Source organism: Carassius auratus, chromosome 30 (assembly GCF_003368295.1).
Source record: "Carassius auratus strain Wakin chromosome 30, ASM336829v1, whole genome shotgun sequence".
Classification (NCBI taxonomy): domain Eukaryota; kingdom Metazoa; phylum Chordata; class Actinopteri; order Cypriniformes; family Cyprinidae; genus Carassius; species Carassius auratus.
Window position 1 is genome coordinate 472,776 of NC_039272.1, and position 23,736 is coordinate 496,511.

A 23,736-nucleotide genomic window follows, 5' to 3' on the forward strand; every position below is an offset into this window, starting at 1 on the left:
GGAGGTTTATCGTTCACCCAAATGATTTACATCACATCTGTGTTGTGTGGGTGGTCTGGAATAGAGTGAAAAAATGTCTAAACAGGAAATCAAAAACAGGAACGATGCCTTAGTATACAGATAGTTTCTATCATTATTTTATTCAGAGCAAGATCACTTTATATAATAAAAATAATACTATTTGCTATGCCATCATTGTCACACACAACACTTAAAGGATCTGACAATGAGCGCAAACTCTAAAACTTTAAAACAAAAACAAGGCCAGAATGCTTCTTTGACTGATGCTGCATCCTGATTGGTCGAGGCCCTCCATGATCACATGATCACATCTACAGATGGTTTCTGAGTCTCTCATCTTCTGCACAAAGAGAGTCAGCGTGGGGTAACTTTGAAAAGTAGATCGCGTAAAGCGTAGTACCTGCACAGATCTGAAATCAACTCAAATTCAGACGTTCTGTGGTAAAAAAAAAAAATCCAATAATTTAAGGAAGTAAACCAATATTATCACCAATTAATAGAGGTTTTCAAGGTCACTCCAAGCGATGTGCCACAGAGTTAATATATAAAGTATTAGCATATACATAGTTTCATATATTTGTGAATGTTAAAAGAAAATTAGAAAACAATAAAATGTTCGTTAGCTGAATACAGTGTTTTTTTTTTTGTTTTTTTTTTGTCATGTGTTTTTGTAAAGTTACAGTTTTGGAAGAATACCTATTTTAATTTTCAATTTTCTGTTTGTAGTGGTTATTATTTGCTGTTTTATTGTTTGATTTTTGTTGATTTGACCATTATTGGGTCAGTTTGACACGCAAACATCATGATAAATATCACGTGTAATAGTATATGGAATACACAACAATTAAACACAAGTCTGCTGAATGATCCTGGTCCAATAAACGACTGCTCGGTCACTTCTGATCAACCCCTGCTGGTCACAATAACTATTATTTTTTCAGAAAACAAGACAGAATATCTTAGGTAATTTAACTTGTCAAGTAAATGCATCCTGATTCAAGATTTTTTTAGATATTTATCCTGAAAAACAAGACGAAAATACTGCAGAAGAAAATATGTTTTGCAGTGTTCACACCAGTGAAGTCTTGACTGAAAGTAGAAGACTTGTATTAGTTGGTTCAGGTGTGTTGGTCAGGGTTCACTGGGGTCCTGTCCCAAATCACATCACTGTCTTTCTGACTCAGACGCTCTCGGAGACATGAAGTGTGACTCAGAGGAACACAGCGAGGGTTTAGGATGTGATTTGGGACAGAACCACAGTTTCCTGCCGAGGTCAGGTGACGAGGCGTGACCAGAAGTCAATCATTTTCGATGAAAAGTAGTGCATGGAGTTCTGATCATATGCACAACTTCCAGATCAGATTTGGGCTTTGATTGCATTAAAATAATTAAACTTCTACACCAGTATTTTTCTACTTTAACACTTTTTTATAAAATTGCGGTTTATAATAATTATGACAGAAATGCTTAATTCGCAGTCCTATAAAAACCTACAAGGTTTTTATTTTGGTGTCATATGTTTTGTGTAGATATATTTATACATTCATTATATTCATTAAAATCTAAATGTCAAATAAAGCCAAAGGCAACAGTTGCTTCACAAACAATTAGAAGTTTCTGTGTGTGCCACTGAGGAGAGAAATGCGAGAACTGTGTCCAGATGTCGAGCTGAAGGGTCTGTTATAAATGATGACGTGCGATACTTTGTCTCTCCACACGATGGCGACATTTAACAGTTTTTATAAAACCAGCTCCACAGTCTACAGACAGACACCAGAACAGATCTAAAACACAGAGCTTTTACACCTGCAAGTCACTCTCTCTATTCATTACACCTACACGTTCATTATCTGTCACAGCCTGACAGTATATGAGGTTTAACACGATTAGATTACCAAAATAAATATTTATAGGGAGTAATATGAGATTTCTTCATTAAGTACACTAAATATCGCTTATTGTATTCCTGAAATGTAAGTTGCTTTGGGTAAAAGCATATGCTAAATGAATAACTGTAAATATCCATCAGATGATCCTTTCGTGTTTTAGCAGCTGAAATACTTTAGTTTTAAAAGTCTGCTGAGCTGTATCTGTGGAAATCTGGTTCTTGAATGTTTGAGCAATGGTTTTCTGAGATTATAGAGAACTGAGCTCTACTGACAAACATAAGAAACACACAGGTGTAATTAAATAAGGCCAATAAATGACATTATTATATGAATAGATAAGTCAGACAGAGTGCCAGTAATGGATCCATGCAAATAAAATGGTGCAGTAAAAATAATGGTATAGGAAAACTTTCTAACATGATTGTATTGTATTATGAGTTCATTGTTTTGTCCCTTATGCTGTAATAATTGAAATAAAAATGAGTTCTCCCATATGCAAACTTCATAGGCTATAAAAAGAAAACACTAAAGTGAAATTACCAAGACTTTGCAAACTGCTTTAAACTTTCTATTATTATAATCCCCCAGCATCATATTCAACACAGCCAAGAAAATATCCATAAATCAGCAGTTTAAGCTCTTAAGATAGCACAAAGATGAATAGCTCTTTATCTTTTGGTGACCAACCATAAAACATAATTAAAATAAATAAAACAATAAATAATGACACATTATTTGGATATTTTCATGTCTGGAAAACAATTGGGATTAAAGGGTTACCTACTTACTAATGATCACGTGACACACTGGCGAATATAAAATATAGAACACTACAATATAAATTATTTTCATGTAAAATAATGCAAAATAAAATCTTCCAAAACATATCTTTATTTGCCCAAATGCAAGCTGACAGGTTTATTCAAATGTATTAAAATGTATTTGGGTGAAGTAAAGACATGTTGGTGGTTTTAAGAAGTTACACAGTTTAAGTTTAAGCACAAGATCTTTGTGCACATAAAGATTGTGATTCACAGTTCCAAGTTATTTCATGTCATTGCTGTGGTTTTGGTTGCAAGCATCAGTCACACTTATGAAACACATTTATATATGTTCATGTCTGCCGCAGTTTCACTTGTTTATCTGTGGACGCTTGAGAGATTGGACCTCGTTCATGTGACAGGACACAACAGCCACCAGAGGGCAGCATTTCACACCGAGGAACCGTGTCTGACACAAACCAACCTTACAGAACTATATACATACATACATTAACTCTAATTCAGCAAACAATTCCAATGCAGTTTTAAAGGTGAATGCTTCTCCATGTGTTATAACATAGTTACAGCAAACAACACGTAACTAATAAAATACACTCTTAGAAATAAAGGTGCTTCACGATGCCACAGAGGAACCTATTTTGTCTTAATAGTTCCATAAAGAACCTTTAACATATTTCTGTTTCACAAAAGCTTCTTTGTGGTGAAAGTAGGTTCTTCAGATTATAAAAAGGGCACACCAACCTTTGACTGAATGGTTCTTTGTGGAACCAAAAATAGTTCCAAAAGGCATCACTGTGAAGAATCTTTATTTTTAAGAGTGTACAACCCTTTTTTGTGGACAGAGCTGATATGTTAAGAACAGAGGGACTGACCATTAAGTTTTCAGAAGTAGATTCTAATAGCCAGCATCCCGAGCTGTTTTAATGACTCTGAGCTGTCTGCGGGGGTCGGGGGGGGGGGGGGGGTCGGACCCATTGGTCCAAGGCTCTTTTGGAAGTGAATGGAAAAAAAGCCAAGGGGACCAGGAAGGCGGAATGTGGGTCCGGTGTGTGATGTGATTGTTAGCAGAGATGTGTCAGCTCCAGCCAGCACAGAGCGAGGTGAGAGGTGTATCTTATCACCAGAGAGAGCAGCATCCAGCCTCACACACACACACACACACACACACACACACATGTGTGGCCATGTACAGCTCAGAGACCCTAGAGATGCACGAAACCTCGACTTCACCAGAGAAGCAACATATAAAAGCGCGAAGGCCGAGTATCCACATCCACATCTACATTCATTCATGTAGCAGACGCTTTATCCCAAGACTTCATTCCAGCAATCATTCATCAGGAGAGAGATAGAGGAACACTCTGGACCTGTGCAGAACTATCTGTTACACTTATATTTTGTCCTTTCATTTCGTATTCGTAAATGTGAAAATTAGTTTGAGCACCATACATTATAGTAGTAGCCTATTAAATAATATGTTGAAATTTTTTTTGAATCCTATTTTTTTTCGTATCCTGCAGCCTGCAACTTTCAACTGCCTTTAAGCTCATTCAAGATAATGAAAGTCATAAATAATATAGCTATTCTAGAACGCCTGCACACACACACACACACACACACACAGACACACACACACACACACACACACAAACACACACACACAAACACACACACACACAGACACACACAAACACACAGACACACACACACACACACACACAAATAAAAGTTCCTCCATTCCTATGCAGACAGGATTCTAAACAATAATTTGAGCATAAGCTAAAAAGAATCTATGGAGCAAGCAAATATAGTGTCTGAATAAAGTATTATGTTATTGTTATTAGCATTATTTTGAATATTGTTGTTGTTGAATACGTTCTCTCGTGTAGTATTGTTTGTCCTTATAGTTATGTGTAAGTTCTATAGGGAATGTAATAATGAAGATATGGGAGATGAATAAAGATGCGTTTTCCCATGTTTCCAGGTTTTCTGAACTGCACACAGCACTACAGGAACAGACAGGTTTGGGTTAAATCAGCTCTTCTCTTGGGTTTGAGATATATATATTGATCTTCTAGTGTTTAGTGAGTTATCGCGAGGCTTTGTTAAAGTAATGACTGAATGTGTTCATGTAGATCGTAGAGTTATTGCATAAAAAGTAAAACACTGAGGTATTGGTAACATGGAAAACTGTAGGACTCTTGCCTTGGGAAAGAAAAGCAGTGCTAAACCAAACTTCAAAATAACTCAATAAAATAAAATCAATCAAAATTTTGGAGAAAAAAAAACTTACGCACTTCATTTGTTCCTTTTTAATTCTATTTAAGTATATGAAAATATTAAAATACAGTCTCGTAGAACTCATGATGTATAAAGAAAAATATAGGTTATATAAATATCCCTCACTAATACTAATACACTATATTATCTTATTAATAAGGGCAGAAAATGTGTGAAAAATCACTGATTTGTCTGAATTTAAGGTGAATGAAACTCCCGTTTTTTGTTTCTTTGAGGAAGAGATTGGCAAAGCGACCAGTTTCTTCATCTAACCTGTACAAGCAAAAGTCAAAACTTAGATAACATTATCGTAAGTCTTATTAAACAAGTTTACTGAACACACAATTGTATATTTTTCGTGATAAAAATAAAGTTGATAGCGCTCAAATTCTATCCGATTAAAGACTTAGACAGGAATCACACACACAAGAAGTTAGAAATACATAAATAAATTAGTGAAGGTGCAGTTTTAATTCTATAATGCATATGACATAACTTTTGAGCATTGATTCATTAAGCGCGTCAATAATAATAATAATAATAATAATAATAATAATAATAATGTTTTTCTATATTTCACTCTTTAAGAGCTCCTGTTTGCGTTTTTTCCAAAAAAAATTTGACATACACTTACCAATTTATGTTAAAAGACAAAGGCTCGCAAAAAGTCCTTATACTCGAGCTAAAATGAAAATAATATCAGAGTAAAACTGATAACAACAGCAAATAGCCCTAATCCTGAAGTTTAAAAAAGTAATTGTATGCCTCAGACAGCAAGTAGTCAGGTTCATGTGTGTTCATGTCAGGCTGGCAAATATCTTTCCCACACCAAGGATAAAAAAATAAAAAATAAAAAAAAGGTCAGATCTCAAAAACAACTGAAGAACTTCTGATTGACTAAATGATAGCTTTGGAAAACAACATATTATTTCGTTGTATTTCAATAATTAATTGTAAAAGCGGGCGGGAAACTTGTAAACGGCAAAATTTACATTTACAAATGTTTGGGTAAATGTAAAAAAAAAAAATCATAATAATTACTTCCATTTCTTGTTCACATAAATATCCACACAAGATGGCAATGTATTTATTTATTTTTAACTCGTGCTTCATTTCTTGCAAGCTGTGGTCTGTGGATTATACGCATTTGTTGATGCCCGCTGTAAGATGTTTTCTAGAGCATTCTAGAGATTCTGGACAGTAATCTCCATTGTTCAGTTTACATTATATGTTTTTCTACCTTTAGCTGCCTTGCTGTGTTTAGGTTGCACGATAAGGAACATAAACCAAGACTTTAGGCAAAGTGTTACAAACCAATAGGCCTATAGATGGGTTATACGTTAAGAATTACTGCAAAAGTTCACACTTGATGCAATGTCTGTCATACATAAGCTTATTACATCAGAGGGTTACTTTCCGCTATCACTCATTAGATCACGAATCTAATATCTTCATTGAAATAATCTGCTGGATTTCGTGAGGGATCTTGAATCGCTACAGAGTCAGATGCAGCAGAAACTGAGTTTTATTATAACCCGGTCTCGTGAAAGAGTGTTTCAATGGCTCGATTTGGGGGTTTTATTTGGCGTGCTGGCCTATTTATAAGCAGAAATAGATTTTGGGGTGCATATGATACACAATTGTCAGGTTTAATGCTGTTTGATAGGTGCGTATGCCAAAATTATTATCATATGCACGCCAACAAAGTGAGTTTCATATGCATACAAAACTGCGTAAAATAGCACGCAAAATACAAAATAAATTGTTGCTATTAATACGCAATATAATGAGCCTCCGCTGGCGGAACCGTGATCTAACCCCGGTTCTCACGCTGTTGTGTGCTACTGGGCTATCAGGTGCTGGGTTCAGGGAAGTTTCTTGACTAGATTTGGCATTTTATTATTCTGTGACATAAGAAATGACTTGAGGGCCCTTTCTCTGGCCTGCGGGGTACACTTCTTATTTTATTAGGATATATTTCTTTTGTGGATTTGGTTTGAAACTGAAATGGCTAGTATCAATATAGTTCTAATCAGTTTCTTTTTTGGGCAAACTTTTGGAAATATTTAATTTTAAGGTGTCATTTTTACACATTACATGTACTTAATATAATAATAACAATAAATTATGCATAATTATATGCAAATAACCCTAAAACAAACCCTAATCCTAACCATATAGTAAGTAGATGAAGTTTATTAATATTACTCATTACTGAAATGTATAACTAACAACGACACCTTCAAATAAAGTGTAACCAAACTTTCCCTCACTTCCAGGAAAGACAACAACAACACGGGCATCCTCACGTGCATTGGCGGACACATGTTTGTCTTCAGCGCTAAATCCAACATAGTTTAGAGAAACAGCCTAAAAGTCTGCCGAAGAAACATGCATGTGTAAAATATTTAATAAACGCGTGGACGGTGTTTGGAGGCAGCTGGAAGCGGATCTGAAACTACAGCTTTGCAGGCCACACAAACCAGGGACAAACATCATGTGACTCAAACTTTTTATTTCAAGCGTCCTATTAAATGAAATCCACGTGTCTTTTTTAGATCTACATCGTTAACTAATGGAGACCAATCTTTCAGAAACGTATGCCATCACATTATTCTCTGTATTTAATTTTTCATTTAATACATTTTATTGTATAATGCACACTTCTTAAACCTGATTTGACGAGAACTAGATGCAGAGTTAAATAGCATGCATGGAGCGCATCAGTATGGCACAACGAGTCTGATGCGCACGGGTTTTAGGCTATATGTGCGTTTAAAATGTCTCCTCATTCAAGAATACAGAGCTTCTGGAGGGTGGGGTGCCGTGGGGGGCAGTTAAACGGTGGGTGGACCGATATTGTGTCCACATAGCAGCCGACCCATAGACTACCTCCGTGGTTCATCCCAGCGCTTCCGTTTTCCAGCGTAACGCATGGGGTTTGACCATCAGAGAGACAGAAGAGGGCGAGGGAGGAGGTGCTGCTTTTCTCGAGGAATACTAGACATAACCTGTTAATAAAGGAAAGAAGAAGGGCTGCCGTGCTCTGAAATGCAATAAGTGCACATCCAACGCTACCGCATGAAGAAAGAGTCGCATTTTTAACAGATATACTCCCTTGGACGCTCGCTGCACGAAGATCCTAGCCTCAGCGAGGACACAGAGGAAACCCATGGGTTCACAGAGCACAATCTCGTGAGCTGCATGCTCGGAATATATCTGAAATTCAAAGGGAAGTTCGCGATAGAACCGACAGTGTTTTGGAACTGATAAGAGCGCTTTCTGGGATTTGTAAAACTTTCTTTTGCATCGGAATTTAAGGTAATGCCAGTGTCTTCGAGTCTGATTCATTTAGAGTTGTTACACTATAGGCCATCGCTTCTGGTTTCCTACAGCACGAACCATCGGCAGACAGATGTGAACTAGAACTGCGATATCTGTGGGACATAGCGTGGTCTACTGAAGGTGCAAACATTGAGGAATTTTTATATATTTTTTTTCAAACAATTGAGCTTGGTTATATGCATGGTTGAGTTCTTCTGACATACAAAGAGAGTTCTAACAGAGGCGCGTGCGAACAGTTTATCCCAGACTTGGAATATAACTCTTTACCGGATTTGAATTCATAGACGAGTGAAGCAAAATAATGATCATTTAAATAGCTGTGTGTTTTTATGCATGAACATTATTCATGTGCATGTGTTGCATATGATTGTGTTCAAAGAAAGTTGCCTTGACTTCGATAATTTATGTCAGCAGACTTTTTCAGAAATATAAACACTGCACCTCGCTGTTTTTGCGGGACCGTGTCCTAGTGTTTAAATGAAAAATGCTTCGAAATCAGAGGATATTTTTTGTAGAGATTTTGATAAATAGTGTGTGTGTGTTTTTTCGAAGTGTAGGCCTATGTATTTCGTTTGTTGTTTAAAGATATAAAATATTAGGATACGAATTTCTCAATGTAAACAAATGACTTATTAAAGATAGTCTGGAGGGAGCTGAACAACAGAGATGCTTGTTTTAAAGAGAAAGGTGATTTTATTAGTTTCTTCTTCTGTCATGTAGGCCTCCCTCGCGCTCGCAGAAGTTCACAGGCTCCTCTGAACATGGCAGACAGCGAAGACACCTTTCGGCTCCAAAACTCTCCCAGTGACACCGATTCAAAAGATGTCCCTAACGATGGTAAATCAGACAAACAGATAGGAGCCGTCAGCAAGTCCCCGTCATCACAGACAACCTACATTCAACAGGTAACAACTACTGTCTGAACCATTCTGCTCTCTGTGTGTGTGTGTGTGTGTGTGTGTGTGTGTGTGTGTGTGTGTGTGTGTGTGTGTGTGTACCTACTTTACCAAAAAAAAATGAGTTAAAACTTTGGCCCTAGAAATGAGCCAAATTTTAATAAATCTCCTACTGGGAATGCCCTTGTTTTTTATTTTTATTTATTTATTTTTTTTTTTAACCTTTTTTCTGTTTGTTTGTTTTTGTATTCTAAATATAGTGATTTTGTTTTAAACTGTAAAACACAGGAAGGTTGCAGTTAGTGCTGGGTGTATTATAGTATTTATGCCTAGTTGTATATAAAAAACAATAGAAGTCTGGAATGTCTCCATTTCTACAGCTAAATAAAGGCGACATAAGAAAGTGAATGAAGCTGTGTGGTATATTCGTGATTTAATGTTGTTCTGAGGACTACAAGAGTAACACTTACCGAAACTTACAGAGGCACACGGGTGCTATCGAAGAGGATTCAGAAGTGGACTGACCGAATGATCATACTTTTGTGTGACAATTTTTTTGCAACTACAGTTAATGCAGATGAACTTGTGTAATAGTTGACAGCCATTAGTTCTCGTATTTCTGATGAACTTCTCTCTCTATGTCTCTCCGTGTTAATTCGACAAATATTGGACTGTGTTGTTAGTTAGGAAACTCAAGTTCCCAAATTAAATGTAATTAACATGCGTGTGTGTAGCATAACGCTACTAACCTAATATTGCAGTCTATTAACAAATAATTCTGTGTTTGGGGTGATTTAATCTAGGCCAGTATGATTTTTAAAGCTGAACAGCTTTTTTTTCCTCCTCCATGTACATTTTGATGTAATTTTGAGCGAATGCAACACTGCAGTGTATTCTTCACTCTCAAAGTCTGCATCTGTCTTTTCCAAAGGGAATGGAAGGGATAAAAGTTTACCTGCACGAGCGAGAGTTGTGGGCAAAGTTTCATGAAGTGGGAACTGAAATGATCATCACCAAAGCCGGGAGGTAAGACACATGTTTACAAATGTTTTGAAAATGCATTACATCTGTAGTTTTTGTATAACCGATATAAAAATAAAATGCACAATTACGTTTTTTTCCATTGTAATCATTATAGTACAAATTAGCCTATTGTAATAAATACATAATATATTACCAATTGTACACTATTCATTATATGAGTCTATTAATTTATATATTCTCCCGCTGCAATGCACATACAAATTTAGATTGTATTATAATTTATCCATTTTGATCTTTAACGGTAAACTGAGGTTTGCTTGCGGCTACATACATAAAATTTAAACATTAAACATGTTTATCTTTGTATAATTTATTATGTTAGTAGGCTATTAATTAATAATAATTTGCATTATTATTTTTTTATTAAGAATGTGATTTTAAAATGTGAGTTTGATTTCGCAGTGTTAGCAGTAGGCTAATTCCAGTAAATCAATAAGCATTGGTTTGGCTGCATGATTTAGTTTTTATACTAATTGTTATAAAATATTAATCATTTGGATTCTTAATGCAGATTTTTAAAATTTTGTAACGGACATACACCGAACTTAGATCTCACTTTAAAACTTTAAGAGCAATTGCATAAAATATTACCATCGCATACTATTAACAATAATGTCGAATGAGCTGGATGTGAATCTGTTTGAGGTCACTGATTGTTTATAAGCTATGGTTAAAACAATACTATGGTGCTTTAGGCCAGAGCTTCACTATTAGCAGAGAAGTGTTTTAAAATACATATTGAACACTGAAGTTAGTAGATCGGCAATTGTTGCTTCTTTGAAAAAAGCAGAGGTTCTGGAACTGATGCATGAACTGCTAACTGCGACTTTGCTGTAGCTTAACATTCTGATTAATGTGAGAGAATGAAACGATCGCTAAACACCGAGATCATCGCTGGAAGTTAACCTTATAAATATCTCAATGATTCTGAATTCATCATAGCAAACAGTTTTGTCGTTTACTTCTTAAAAGTACACTGCTCCATTTTATTTGTGCATTTAAATGCACGCATTTCTTAAAGTGAACACATTCAATCATGAAACGCTTATCGGACCCAGTGAATGTAAAATTACTTTCATCCCCTACTCGCATTTATGCATACTTTAATAGTTCTATTCACTCAAATTACAGTTGTTATGTTTGGGTTATATCATGTAAGGGCGTTTATATCCTTTATGGAAGGCGCTAGACTGAAAGAGTATTCATCTCGATCAACAGAACTGAAGCTGTGTTGCGTCAGAACTTTTCTCCACGAGCACGTCAAAACAAATATTCTACGGCTTTTAAAAGGACTGTTTTTTTTTTTTTACACAGTAATTTAAAAACAAAACTTGTTATTTTGCCATCATAATTTTAATAGAATGTTCAACACATTTTGTGCGCGATGCATGCTGTAATATTTTCCATTTATATCCACAGGCGGATGTTCCCAAGCTTCAAAGTGAAGGTCACCGGGTTGAACCCAAAAACCAAATACATTCTTCTGATGGATGTCGTGCCAGCGGACGAACACCGCTATAAGTTCGCCGATAACAAATGGTCCGTGAGTCCGAGATTGATTTATTTAGATTTTAAAGTTAGGGATGCAGGTTTATTTATTTGGTTAATTATATTTCTGACATTCTTTTTTATTCTCTCTTAAATGCATGGCTTCTGGAAAACTTTCAAAGTGGTTTAAAGCAATCGTTTTAAGTTATTGCTTTTTACTTTTTGTGTCCATCTTCTCAGTCACCTTCCAGTAACAAAGACAACTTCAAATATTTCTTACAAGACCTAGTTAAATTATAAAGCTGGTGCCACACATATTTAAATAAGACTCATTCATTGTGTGATCATTAAAATGTTCCGTATTGGACACATTTGTTTTTTCATTTCAGTTGAATCTATTTAAGCTTTAAAATGCATACACTAAAGGATGAGAAAGTATAGTCTTTACATTGCTTTACATACAGTTCCCTCTGCTGCTGCACAGAAAACACTGAACTGGTTTTATACTCCTTTTTCAGGGTCAGTGGTTTTAAATTGTTGAGGTTATTGAGGGAGGATGTCCACAAGCCAATATCCCTGATAATTACCCGTTCAGTGCAAGCTCTGGAACTAATGGCCCTCTTGATCAACCATCATCCTAGCCCTTAACCAAATAAATTGTTCTTTGAAAGACATTATGTACAATGCACAAGGCATTGACGCGTGATAAATGGGAGGTAGCAGGCTGGATTGCATTTTGATTGCAATGAAAAAAACATGTTGAGGGAACAAAACATTATCTTTGAGTTTTAATGAAATTATACTTGTAATAATTCATGCATGTTCAAATAAACAGAATCTTGGTAGGGTGACTTTTTCTAGTCAATACAGCAGAGAGCAACAGTATCAGGGACATGGGAAAAAAGTACATTAAAAGTAATAAAAGATATTTCAGCTATAAAAGACTACAGTGGTGAGGGAAAGCAATGTGTTTTTAAAATGAAGCAAAATGTATGTTTAAATAATGACTGAAAATGCTGTATTCTGCACACGGTTCAGGTCTGTGACGGGGAAGGCAGAACCTGCGATGCCGGGAAGGTTGTACGTCCATCCGGATTCTCCAGCCACGGGAGCGCATTGGATGCGGCAACTGGTGTCTTTCCAGAAGCTGAAGCTAACCAACAACCACCTTGATCCGTTCGGACATGTGAGTGAATAACTCATTCATGAAACTTTGTGACTGAATAAACAAATTTATTACTGCTAAAATCCTCCAATGTTGGATTGAAGCTGTTTGATATCAGCACTGCAGAGAAAGAGGATTTGGGTTTTTTAGGGGTCACACATGCAGATCTGATCAGGTGCGGTTGTATTTAGGCTCTAGATGAGGAAATCCACCCTGAAGAGGTGCTGCTGACAAACGCCAGAACAGTGTAACAACCAAAACACACATCTTAAATCCTGTAATGATAATTGTGACAACAGAAGCACCAGCAGACAGCCTCAGATGTGGAAACACTAAATTCGGATTATAAATGTACTGTCTGTAAACTGATGTGGGTTCAGTTTCAGTTTTATATGATTTTATTAAGCGTAGCATCCACTTATGCACTGATGCACAGTCAACTCATGAGGTTTTTGTTATTAAGAAAAAGCAGCCCAAGCCTCAATTGAAGTTCAAATCTCTCAGTTCAACATTTCTCTGATTTCTGGACGAGCCAGATCACCTTCGGTGTGAGATTAGAGAACAAGCACTGCGTCTGTATCTGAGCAGATGGTGCTTAGATCTGCATATCTCTGACTGTGAGCAGTTTGCTGTTTAGTTCTGATCACAATGTTGGAGTCGATCAGGCTTGTTTTCTCGCCAAACCTCAGCTGGTAGAATGAAATCGGAGCCCAGCTGCAATGCGAGCCGAGTTGTAAATTTCTGTCCAGAATGCATTTTTGATTGGTTGCAGTGGTTCTTGGCGTGCCCCAAAAAAGAGCGCTCTGGGATTTATAAATGAAGTTCTGCTTCTCGACCAAAATAACAATCTATCGGTTTGTTGTTCCAGGTGGTTGAAATAATTTCAGACCTATTTATAATTACTAGTCTCAGAAACAGGGCTGAACATGCCATAAGCTGGAACCTGTTAGGAAATACATAAAACCAGCCAATAGTTCCAAACTCGTCTTAATTAGACTCCTATGATGAGATAAAGATGTCTGAGACTGAAACTCACAATAATTCCCAAGTGGACAACTAACTGAACATGCACACAGTAAAAGCAACAGTTAACTTGTGAGGATAAGAACACGGTTTGAATTCTTCAAGTTGAAGATGTTTTTAGAGTGAAGCTAATTAAAGCTTCGGCTTTGATCATTATAGTAGCATTCATCAAGTGTTCAGTAGGCATACACATTCTTTCCTGAGTCAAGATGGTGAAGTTTGGATAACTGTGCTTCACACTGTTTATATTTACTGACGGCGTGTGATGAGGGATGGACAGAGGTATACAAAGGCTGGAGATCTGCAGGGTTTGGGAGTCCCAGTGAGGTCGGAAACATGAAAGAGTGGGCCAACATTCATGGCCCTCAGTGATCGCTCACTATCATTAAAGACTATCATACAGCATGGGGGCAAATGGAGAAACGGGGCAACAGGGCACCCAGAACAGACACATGCTGCACTCCCTGTGGGTGGTCCCACGAAAGACTTCTCTCATATCCATACAGTTCTCCAAATATTCTTATATGTCCCACTCTGCTTTTCGCCAAAGCTGTGTGGTTGCAGTTCTTGTTTAATCCAGACAGGCCTATACAGTGTGCAGGGTTATGCCAGAGGCTTCAGAAAACTGTGAATTATTATTATACTGCGACATCACAGATATTAAAGCAATGCGTTTTGCTTTTTTACCTTTAACAGTAAATCATCCAGTCCATCCCGAGCAAAAGCAATATTCTCCATTGAGAGTGATGTTTAAAATGTACAGCAAGTCCTGCTTTCCAAGTCTCAGTGTTGTGTTGAGCCAGAGCGGCTCGGAGGGAGTGGACCGATGTCACTGATCAAAGCAGGAACGCTTGTGAGGGGAAAACACATGAAAACGGAAAATAGGAATGCATGTGTGTGTACACTTGGCATGCTCATCCAGAATGCAAAGTTTAGACAAAATCCACTTAGAGAAGCCAACATTATACACGCACGGAGGACAGGAACAACTCCTAGCCAACCAGAACTTGAACAAAAGTCTTTTTGGTAATATTCTTCAAATCCAAACTTGAGACAAGTGCTCACTGCAAAACAAGATACTAAGTTTGGACATTTTTCAGCACTCTTGTAAATCTTCTGTTTGGTAGACAATGTCATGTAAGGTCTTGTTTTGACAGTAAAAAGCACTGCTTTACTTTACTCCTTTAGAGATGGACAAAACAACACAAAACGGGAAAAATGGGACATTGCTGCGAGTGGATATTATTGGATAAAAAAAGGTGTTTAAAAACGCAGCAGATAGCAAGAAGAAAAACCTTTAAACTCACAGTTCATAAGTTATTAGAGACGTTCCTTTGCAATCACATAAATCAAGAATGGTAGCATCATTCTATATCAAATATCTTTAAGTCTATTATTATTAATAATCGAAGAAGATCATTTAAATATTATGCACGTGAACACTAGGTTTGCTTTACTTGGTCAGTCATGTTTGCGCTCTATTCTCTCTCCAGATTATCCTGAATTCAATGCATAAATATCAGCCCAGGATTCACATCGTAAAAGCAGATGAAAATAACGGATTTGGATCCAAAAACACCGCTTTCTGCACTCACGTGTTCCCGGAAACGGCGTTCATTGCAGTCACGTCTTACCAAAACCATAAGGTAAGCAGCTAGAAGAGAAAATATAGACGAGAATTGTTGTGATCATTTTTAATATTCTAAATATGGCGTATAAAAAATCAATTTTGTGAATGTGCGAAATTATAGAATTAGCATAGAATTATCTTCTTCAAGAGAGTGACACAAATTCGTCTTCACTTATGATTCCTGGTTGATTTAATATTTCCAGCACAATTACTCTCCACAAAAACAGCTTGATTTGACAATTTTGCCGAAAAGAGAGAGAGAGAGAGAGATTTTTGCACCTATCAAAAATATAGTCGCTAATTGTAACGGGTAATTATTTTGATACGAATTTTTAATATCTATTAATTTATGTAACAAGCAATTATATATGCATTTATTTACTTCCCTTTTCCTGAATTCACGAAAAGGGATCAGATCATTAGACGGTTAAGTGATTTTGTGGAAAAGCTTGTCTTGTGTGTATATAGTCAGAGAAGTGAACTGTTACATTACACATATCACTTAGGAAGAGAAGAATAAAAGACGTCCGAAATGTTCTTATGGCTATAAGCACTATAAAGAAATGTTGCACTAATCATTATTTATTTGCTCAGCTGTTATACTTCTAAGAATATTTCCTTTCATGCATTCAAAATTCGATTCTTGGTATATAGTCCAGTTACAACCCTGATATTTCTAACTCGACATTATAAAGTCGCCAAGCATGGTTGAATATTATATGGAAGTGAAAAAAGTCGTTTGTAAAAATAACTAAATACAGAGATAAATGACTGTTCACCTAAACAATATGCACAGTGTGTCCTTAGAAATAATTGCGTTATTTGCTTTTAAAAAATCGTATTTTCTTATTATAAAACAGATTATTTGCATTATCTGTGTGTTGTTTGTTGTCTCTGTGCACTGGAAGATTGTGCCACTAAAACATATTTCTTGTATGTGCAAACATACTTGACAATAAAGCTCTTTCTGACTTCTAAAAGACTGTCAGATGCACATCTGTGTTTTTGTCACACTCTCTGCTCTTTTAAAAGGCAGGTGTTAATGTAACATTCATACAGTCGTTTTGCGCTGAAGTCAAATAAACCAAAAGTTGGATGTGAGGAGCCGACTTTAATTTGGAAGATCATGTTTGCAAATAAAAAACATGATAACGATGGACACTACTCATCTGCATAACTGATGTGAGAAAAAACACAAGCATTTCAATTCAGACGGCTTTTGTCTACCTGTATTTATTCATTGATTGCTATTCGAGTAAAACACCGGGACAGTCACAGATGTGTTCATTTGGCGGATCTTATAAGACCTATCGATGCTTTTAAAGAGATGAGAATGCATTGGCCCTCGCTCGGTTTTTTTTTTTTTTTGTTGTTTTTTTTGTTTTTTTACCCTTGATTTAAACCGTAAAAAAAGTTAGTTTTAATTAACGAACATTATGATATCTATTGATTTTTTTTTTCTTTTTTTCTTTTTCACCACTTATTACTTTTTTATTTATTAGGCTAATTATATTTAAGAATTATAACCAGCAATTATTTTACCTACTAATCTACATGCAACATAACATTAAGTCTTAGACTTTACAAATATTTCAAGAAACCATACGAACCTTAAAAGGGTAGAAGCATGAGCACCTGTATGTCATTAAAAATAATTGATTTTGAATAACCTTTAGCACCATGCGCTTGCAGCTAAACAAACCAGCGAACGGGATAATCACGTGTAGGTCTGCCTTTATCCCACCACGAGCAACATTTTAGACTAGAAGGTACGACACGATTTACGAGAGCATATGGTTTCGAACACCTCATATATATGTGTGTAAATAGGCATTGAACGCACGGACATGCTTTTTTCTAAGATGCAGTAAACCTGCATAATTAAATAAATACGTGAAAAAAACATAGAAATATAGTGAATATGAACACGAAAATAAGAGATATAAGCTGAATAAATATAAAGAGGAAAAGTAACTGCAGTGAGATGAAACCAAAGACTGGAGTTCTCCTTGGAAAATACATATTTAGAAAAATTTCAGTTTGCACTTTCACGGTAAAAAGGTAAATATTAAGGACACCAAATTTTCACATTCAAAACTACTCGGTTTAGTGTCGTCTGCCAAGCGCACAGTGAGTTTATGAGAGCTCCAAGATGCGTCCCAAGTCCCAACGTGTCCTTTTTTTACAAGATCTGATCTCAAGTGAGAGCCAAAGTAGTGTCAAAGATCAGGTCCTGTTAGAAAACACACCACAACAGCCAAAAATAACCCCCTCGCAGAGACACAGAGTCCCATTAAAGGTCTATCCACTCAAACCCGCTCATTACTCGTTACTGTCTATCACACACACTAGCATCTGACCGAATCGCTTTTGTAAATTTGGCAGTGGCACTTGGGATTAACTTTATACACAAAAGGTGGATTTCTTTTTGTTTTTTGCGCTGTTTAATTTTAAAGACCTTTTTTTTCTTTTAAACTTTTAAAAACACCCATTTAAAACGTCTTTCACACACTCTGAACAGATTTTGTAAGCTATTAAATCAGATATAATAATATTCATAATTTGACCAACATAATCAATTGGGATAAAAAAAAATATGATAATTCATTATAAATAACTAAAGAGACTTTAAGGCAAAAATAATGTATTTTTTAATGCATAAAGGCTATTTACAAAAATCTAATATGTTATATTACTGTAGATATCACACACTTTCTGTGCTTCTTGTGTGGAATTATCAGAAACTTTGTTCCGGTTTATGTCTTTATCCAAACTGACAGATGTTTTTCTACATTAGCGCAGCATCAAACAAGCCACAGCCTGGTTACATCCAGATCCATCTTTTCATCATCTGCTGACCATCCCAGAAAACCTCTAGGATAATTCGTCAATTTATACACAGGGCAGCTCATTATGCTCCTTAACAGACATTGTGCATTAAAACACAATATTAGATATGGTTTCAAAGACAAGACTGAACAGAAACGGTCAGTGCAAATTCATGAATGCATTACTGCAAACAATAAAAAAGGAGGCAGAAGCCAGTCAACTATAAATCACCTTCTGAATCCTCTTTTACTCTGCCAAGATGATTAGTTTAGGAGTAGAAATGAAACAATGTCTTGTGGGCTCCAAGATGTCACAGCATGCTTTCATGCCATTAATAACAAGATGTCTGGAGTTCAAATCAGGCGGAGAATCTCATCGTTTGTTTCAAGTGAAGTATTTAAACAGCGTATACAAGCAAGGTAACACTGTTGTGTTGGCTGTTTAACAGATCACCCAACTGAAGATCGAGAACAATCCCTTCGCAAAGGGCTTTCGTGGAAGTGACGATCTGGAGCTGCATCGCATGTCAAGAATGCAGAGGTGAGTCTAAATCTGTGAAGTGACACTAACATGAGCGAGTGCTTGCGTGGAGTTACTTACAGCCACAAACAAACAGCAGCCATCAGCTCAGGTTTGGAGCTCCCTCTTTATATAGGTCTTACAGATAACACCTCCAAATGTGCTCGCATTGACAGGGGAATTGACCAGCATCTTCAGATGGGCAGTCAGATTAAAACTACACTAAACAGGACAGTATTGATCCATGCACAGCAGACACAAACCAGTGACACTCTTGACTGAGGGGACACTTGTCATGCGAGTGTTCCTCTTGAAAACCATCCACCATGGCAATCTCTCTTTCAGCTCTGTGTAGATCCAGAAGAGTTGGTCCAGTGGAGGCGACGACCACATGGCTCGCGTTCTTATTTTCTCCAGATGACTGCTGTATAGAGTGTGGAAAAACACATTTTCAAAGCAGAAAATCTGGTCGGAGGGCCCACAGCAGCCAACACAGGCGTTGTCCACTCCAAAATGACAGACTTCTTGATATACTAGGAAAAAATGGCAATGCTCTTTCCATGCCGTAGTTAACTTTGTCTGTTGTTACTTTCAAACAAGCAAAGAAAGAACTGACTAATGTCTCCCAAGAGAGCCTTCTATTGAGTTTCCAGATAATGTCCTGAAGACTTTAAGACCCAACTAAAGCTTGCACGATTCTTCTACTGAATCCGTTACACGGCACTGCTATTAACATGACTTTATGCATTCAGCAGATGCTTTCGTCCGAAGTGGCAAACAATCAAGAAAGCCGCTACTCGTTATAAAGCAAAAAGTAATGCTTCATAAAAATGCAGAGAGGACGAAAGAAACTCCTCTGTGGTGCTGTGTAGAAGTCAAAGGTCCTGATATCCTATCTGTCCTCCACTGTCAAACACTGAGACGGAGCAGGTCTGGACTTAGTTAAACTCGGACCAACGGAAAACCAGGTCAGTGGTTCAAAAGAAATAGCGTAGGAATTAATGCAAAGTGCCTCTTGCAACTTTCGCTGATTAATTGGCATAGAAAAGCTCCCATCGCAGACAGATGGTGAAGAGATTATTCTAACGCAGAGCTGCGCGTCGATGGTGGATGTGGTTAGTTACCAATGGAATGGTTTCAAGATCCCTGAATGAAAGACAACATGGAAATGCATGCAATGAAATGTCTCACAAAGTCTTTTCTGCTTCCCAAAGCACCAAGGAGTATCCAGTGGTCCCTCGCAGTACCGTACGCCAGCGGGTCGGCATCAGCCAGAGTCCGTTCGCCGGGGACGTCCAAGTTCTGTCTACTCCCAGCGGCATGAGCTCTCAGTACTCCTGCGAGAACGGGGTCACGAGCACATCGCAAGATCTGCTGCCTCAGTCGAGCTCTTATCCTCTGCCCCACGAACACAGCCAAGACTATCACTGCATCAAGAGGAAAGGTGGGTCTATCTGTTCAGTTCTTGAAATAGTAGCTTTTATTTTCAAGATCAGTGGTTCCCAGTCATGTCACTTATCTCTTTAAAAGGAGGGTTCACCCAAAAATGAAAATTCTGTCATTAATTACTTACCCTCATGTCATTCCAAACCAGTAACACCTTCGTTCATCGTCAAGACACAAATTAAGATATTCTAGATAAATTCCAAGAGCTTACGACTCTCCATAGACAGCACTGCAACTGAAATATTCCCAGACCCAGAAATCCAGTAAAATAGTCCATGTGACATCAGTGGATCAAACACAGTTTTATGAAGCTATGAGAATACTTTTTCTGCACAAAGAAAACAAAAATAATGACTTTATTCAACATAATGATTGCAGGTAATTAATGACAGAATTTTCATTTTTGGGTGAACGATCACTTTAATCAAACACACCTGAGTCAGGCCATCAGATCACCGGTAGAGACTCCAAAACCTGAGATAAGTTTGCCAAAATGTGTGTGAACTGCTGGGTCTCCTGGAACATGGCAGGGAAACTAGCACTGAATTAATTTCCATTAGAATTGGGTGATATGCTCATTTGTCATATCGTCCTATCGTCTGTCTATGAGATCGCCGATACACAATATTATCCTGCTATTTTATTTAATTATTTATTTACTAAGATTCTTTGCCGGAGAGTGAACCAACTCCAGCTAAGGTTAAAGTCAGCCTAATATTTTAATATGACTTAATTTGTCTTTAAAATAACAGTTCAATAGAGACGTTGCAAGATACTAATCATAAAGCTTACATTTCATCAGTTATTCAAAAAGCAGCTACATAAACATTTACATTACCAAAGAACATCATCACTGACGTCAGTCTAGCAAGAGTTTATGCAAACACTCCCGTTATAATCAGTGAAGCTATGTACACCGAATGATCAATAAATCTCGTATACTTACATCTGCACTTCATTGTTTATGATGAGAGAATCTGTACAACAGACTCCAATTAGCGAGCGCACAATGAACAATAAAACTCCGGTGCTTCAGCGATGACTCATCTGAACACTTCTGATTGGCTACTGCAGTTCATAAGCTCAACATAATCGTGTGTGATTGGTTATAACGCGCAATGCTCTAAAAATGCAGAAAAATGAATTTAAATGGAACAAATAAGCCCCAATATTAATTAGGTATTATTACTAGCCTGATGATAATAATAATAATAATCTTTCTATCATCAGTGGCATCAGCCACAGGCAATATCTCTGACTATTGTAAATAAATGATACTATCGCATATCGGCACAACCCTAATCTTCATCCCATTTTGTCCATGTGCAGTTGAGGATGACTGTCACGTGGGAGAGCACTCGTACAAGAAGACCTTTGTGGAAACCTCCTCCAGCGAGGATGATCACTACTATCGGCCCGTGAGCTACTCTCAGTCTCTGGGTCTCAGTGGCGCCCCCTACAGGGCCGAGTCCAGTCAGCGGCAGGCGTGTATGTACGCCAGTGCGTCGCAGTCCACCGAGCCTGTGCCCAGCCTGGAAGACATCAGCTGCAACACCTGGACGGGCGTCTCACCTTACGCCGGCTGCTCGGTGACCACCATGCAGCAGATGGAGCGACTGCCCTACCAGCACTTCTCAGCTCACTTCACCTCAGGACCCCTCATGTCCAGATTGAGCGGCGTCGCGGGCCACGCCTCACCACAGCTGGGCGACACTCATGCCATGTATCAGGGTTCCATGTCCCATCAGTCACTGGGCCGCCAATGCAGTCCAAGTGCAGGAATCCAGTCGCCGACGGCCGGCCTGCAGGGCAACGAGTACTTGTACACTCACAGTATACCTCGCACCCTGTCTCCTCACCAGTACCACACCGTGCACAGTGTAAGCATCATGCCCGACTGGAATGAGGGCAGCTAACTGGATTCTCTTGAGCAGCGTATGAGGCCCCAACATGGAGGAGAGGCGCTTTCCTGCGTATTTATAACTTGTGAGAGTTTGCGGCGTAGGCAACTTAACAGTAAACAGTTGGAGGTGGGTTCAGCTGGCTGAGGCAGCGATGAATGTCTCAGTGTTTGAGCAGGACAGTAACATGAGACTTATATTTGCATGACGCTGACTGTATATCAGGGACAAAGAACTTTTCACTTTTCATGCAAGGACAAATGCACAAGGATGCCAACCTTTAATTGACAAATCTTTTATAAACAAAAAAGAAAAAGGTTACAGAGTAACTGAGGAAACCAATCCAGTTTTATCTTTTTTTTTTTTTCTAGGGCTGCAAAAGATTAATCGTGATTAATCGCATTCAAAAATAAAAGGTTGTTTACGAACTATATGTGTGCGTACCGTGTACATTTATTATGTATTAACACACACACACACACATATATATATATATAGATACAAATATTGGTAAAAATGATACATTCATGCGTGTGTATTTATATATACATATACATTATACAACTTTTATTTTGAATGCAATTAATTGTGATTAATCAATCTTTTTGCCGTCCTATTTTTTATTTCATTATCAGAGTTGTTTTTGACACTGTACTTTGAGGCAGTAGTACAGAACAAGTCTTTGGGGTCTTCTTGATGGTTTCTGTTAACCTGTAGACTAATGTGAGCACCACACAGATCTGTTGAAGTGCTGATTTTAGTTGAAGTAGAACACATTTTGGTAGTGCAGATTTTGTTCAGGGAAGTTTACTTCCACTTAAATCACATTTCACAAATCATTTGTCTCTGAACTACCAGCATGTCCACGATCCAAGAAGTGAGTACAAATTCATTGGATAAATAACCTTAAAGTACGACAGATTGATAGTTTGATCCTTTCTATAAGCTAGGTATCATGGACATCCTGGCCTCGGAGTCTCTTTTAGTAAACACAAGAGTAACATCTTCAGACACTGAAGAGATTCTCAGAGCACTGTTCACAGTTAACTCACGTTTTCTATGACATCTGAGACACAATAATACAACAGACGTTGGTATGGAGATCTTTATTTTTGGACACTTGTAGTCAGCAGATTTTTCTGTTAATAGTATTTATTTTTTCTTGTATTATAAAAATTGTTCCTTTTTCTTTTTTTCAGTACTTTGAGTTTGGTAGTCAAATTTTCTTTTTACTTAAAAAATAAACTATGTAACCAGTCTGATTTATAATTTTGAACTCTTATGAATAACTGTCAAAAACATACAAATATGAATTACTTGGCTGTACAAATGTACATAGAAAACAGAATAAATGTAAAAGATCCTTCCTTGAAGTCAGTTTATTTAAATGCAACTCTACAGACTGAACAATGCTGCATCATAAACCTATTAATGCTTACCTCATGAACAACCTCGATGGATTTGAGGAAGGACTTCTC

At 37.3% G+C, this 23,736-nt stretch overlaps 1 protein-coding gene across 2 annotated transcripts; it reads left to right on the top strand.

Annotated features, from left to right (window-relative positions):
• The first annotated feature begins 7,861 nt into the window (after nucleotides 1-7,861).
• Nucleotides 7,862-22,735, top strand: LOC113048745 (T-box transcription factor TBX5-A-like). Of its 2 annotated transcripts, XM_026210570.1 has the most exons (9): nucleotides 7,863-8,293; nucleotides 9,038-9,222; nucleotides 10,145-10,239; nucleotides 11,677-11,796; nucleotides 12,784-12,931; nucleotides 15,427-15,579; nucleotides 18,841-18,932; nucleotides 20,126-20,355; nucleotides 21,687-22,735. In XM_026210570.1, exons 2-9 carry the CDS (start codon nucleotides 9,079-9,081, stop codon nucleotides 22,271-22,273), a joined length of 1,569 nt encoding a protein of 522 aa, XP_026066355.1. In that variant the 5' UTR covers nucleotides 7,863-8,293; nucleotides 9,038-9,078; the 3' UTR covers nucleotides 22,274-22,735. The 2 variants fall into 2 exon arrangements, with proteins under 2 accessions (XP_026066356.1, XP_026066355.1); XM_026210571.1 differs by lacking the exon at nucleotides 15,427-15,579 and having other exon boundaries at nucleotides 7,862-8,293.
• The last annotated feature ends 1,001 nt before the right edge of the window (nucleotides 22,736-23,736 follow it).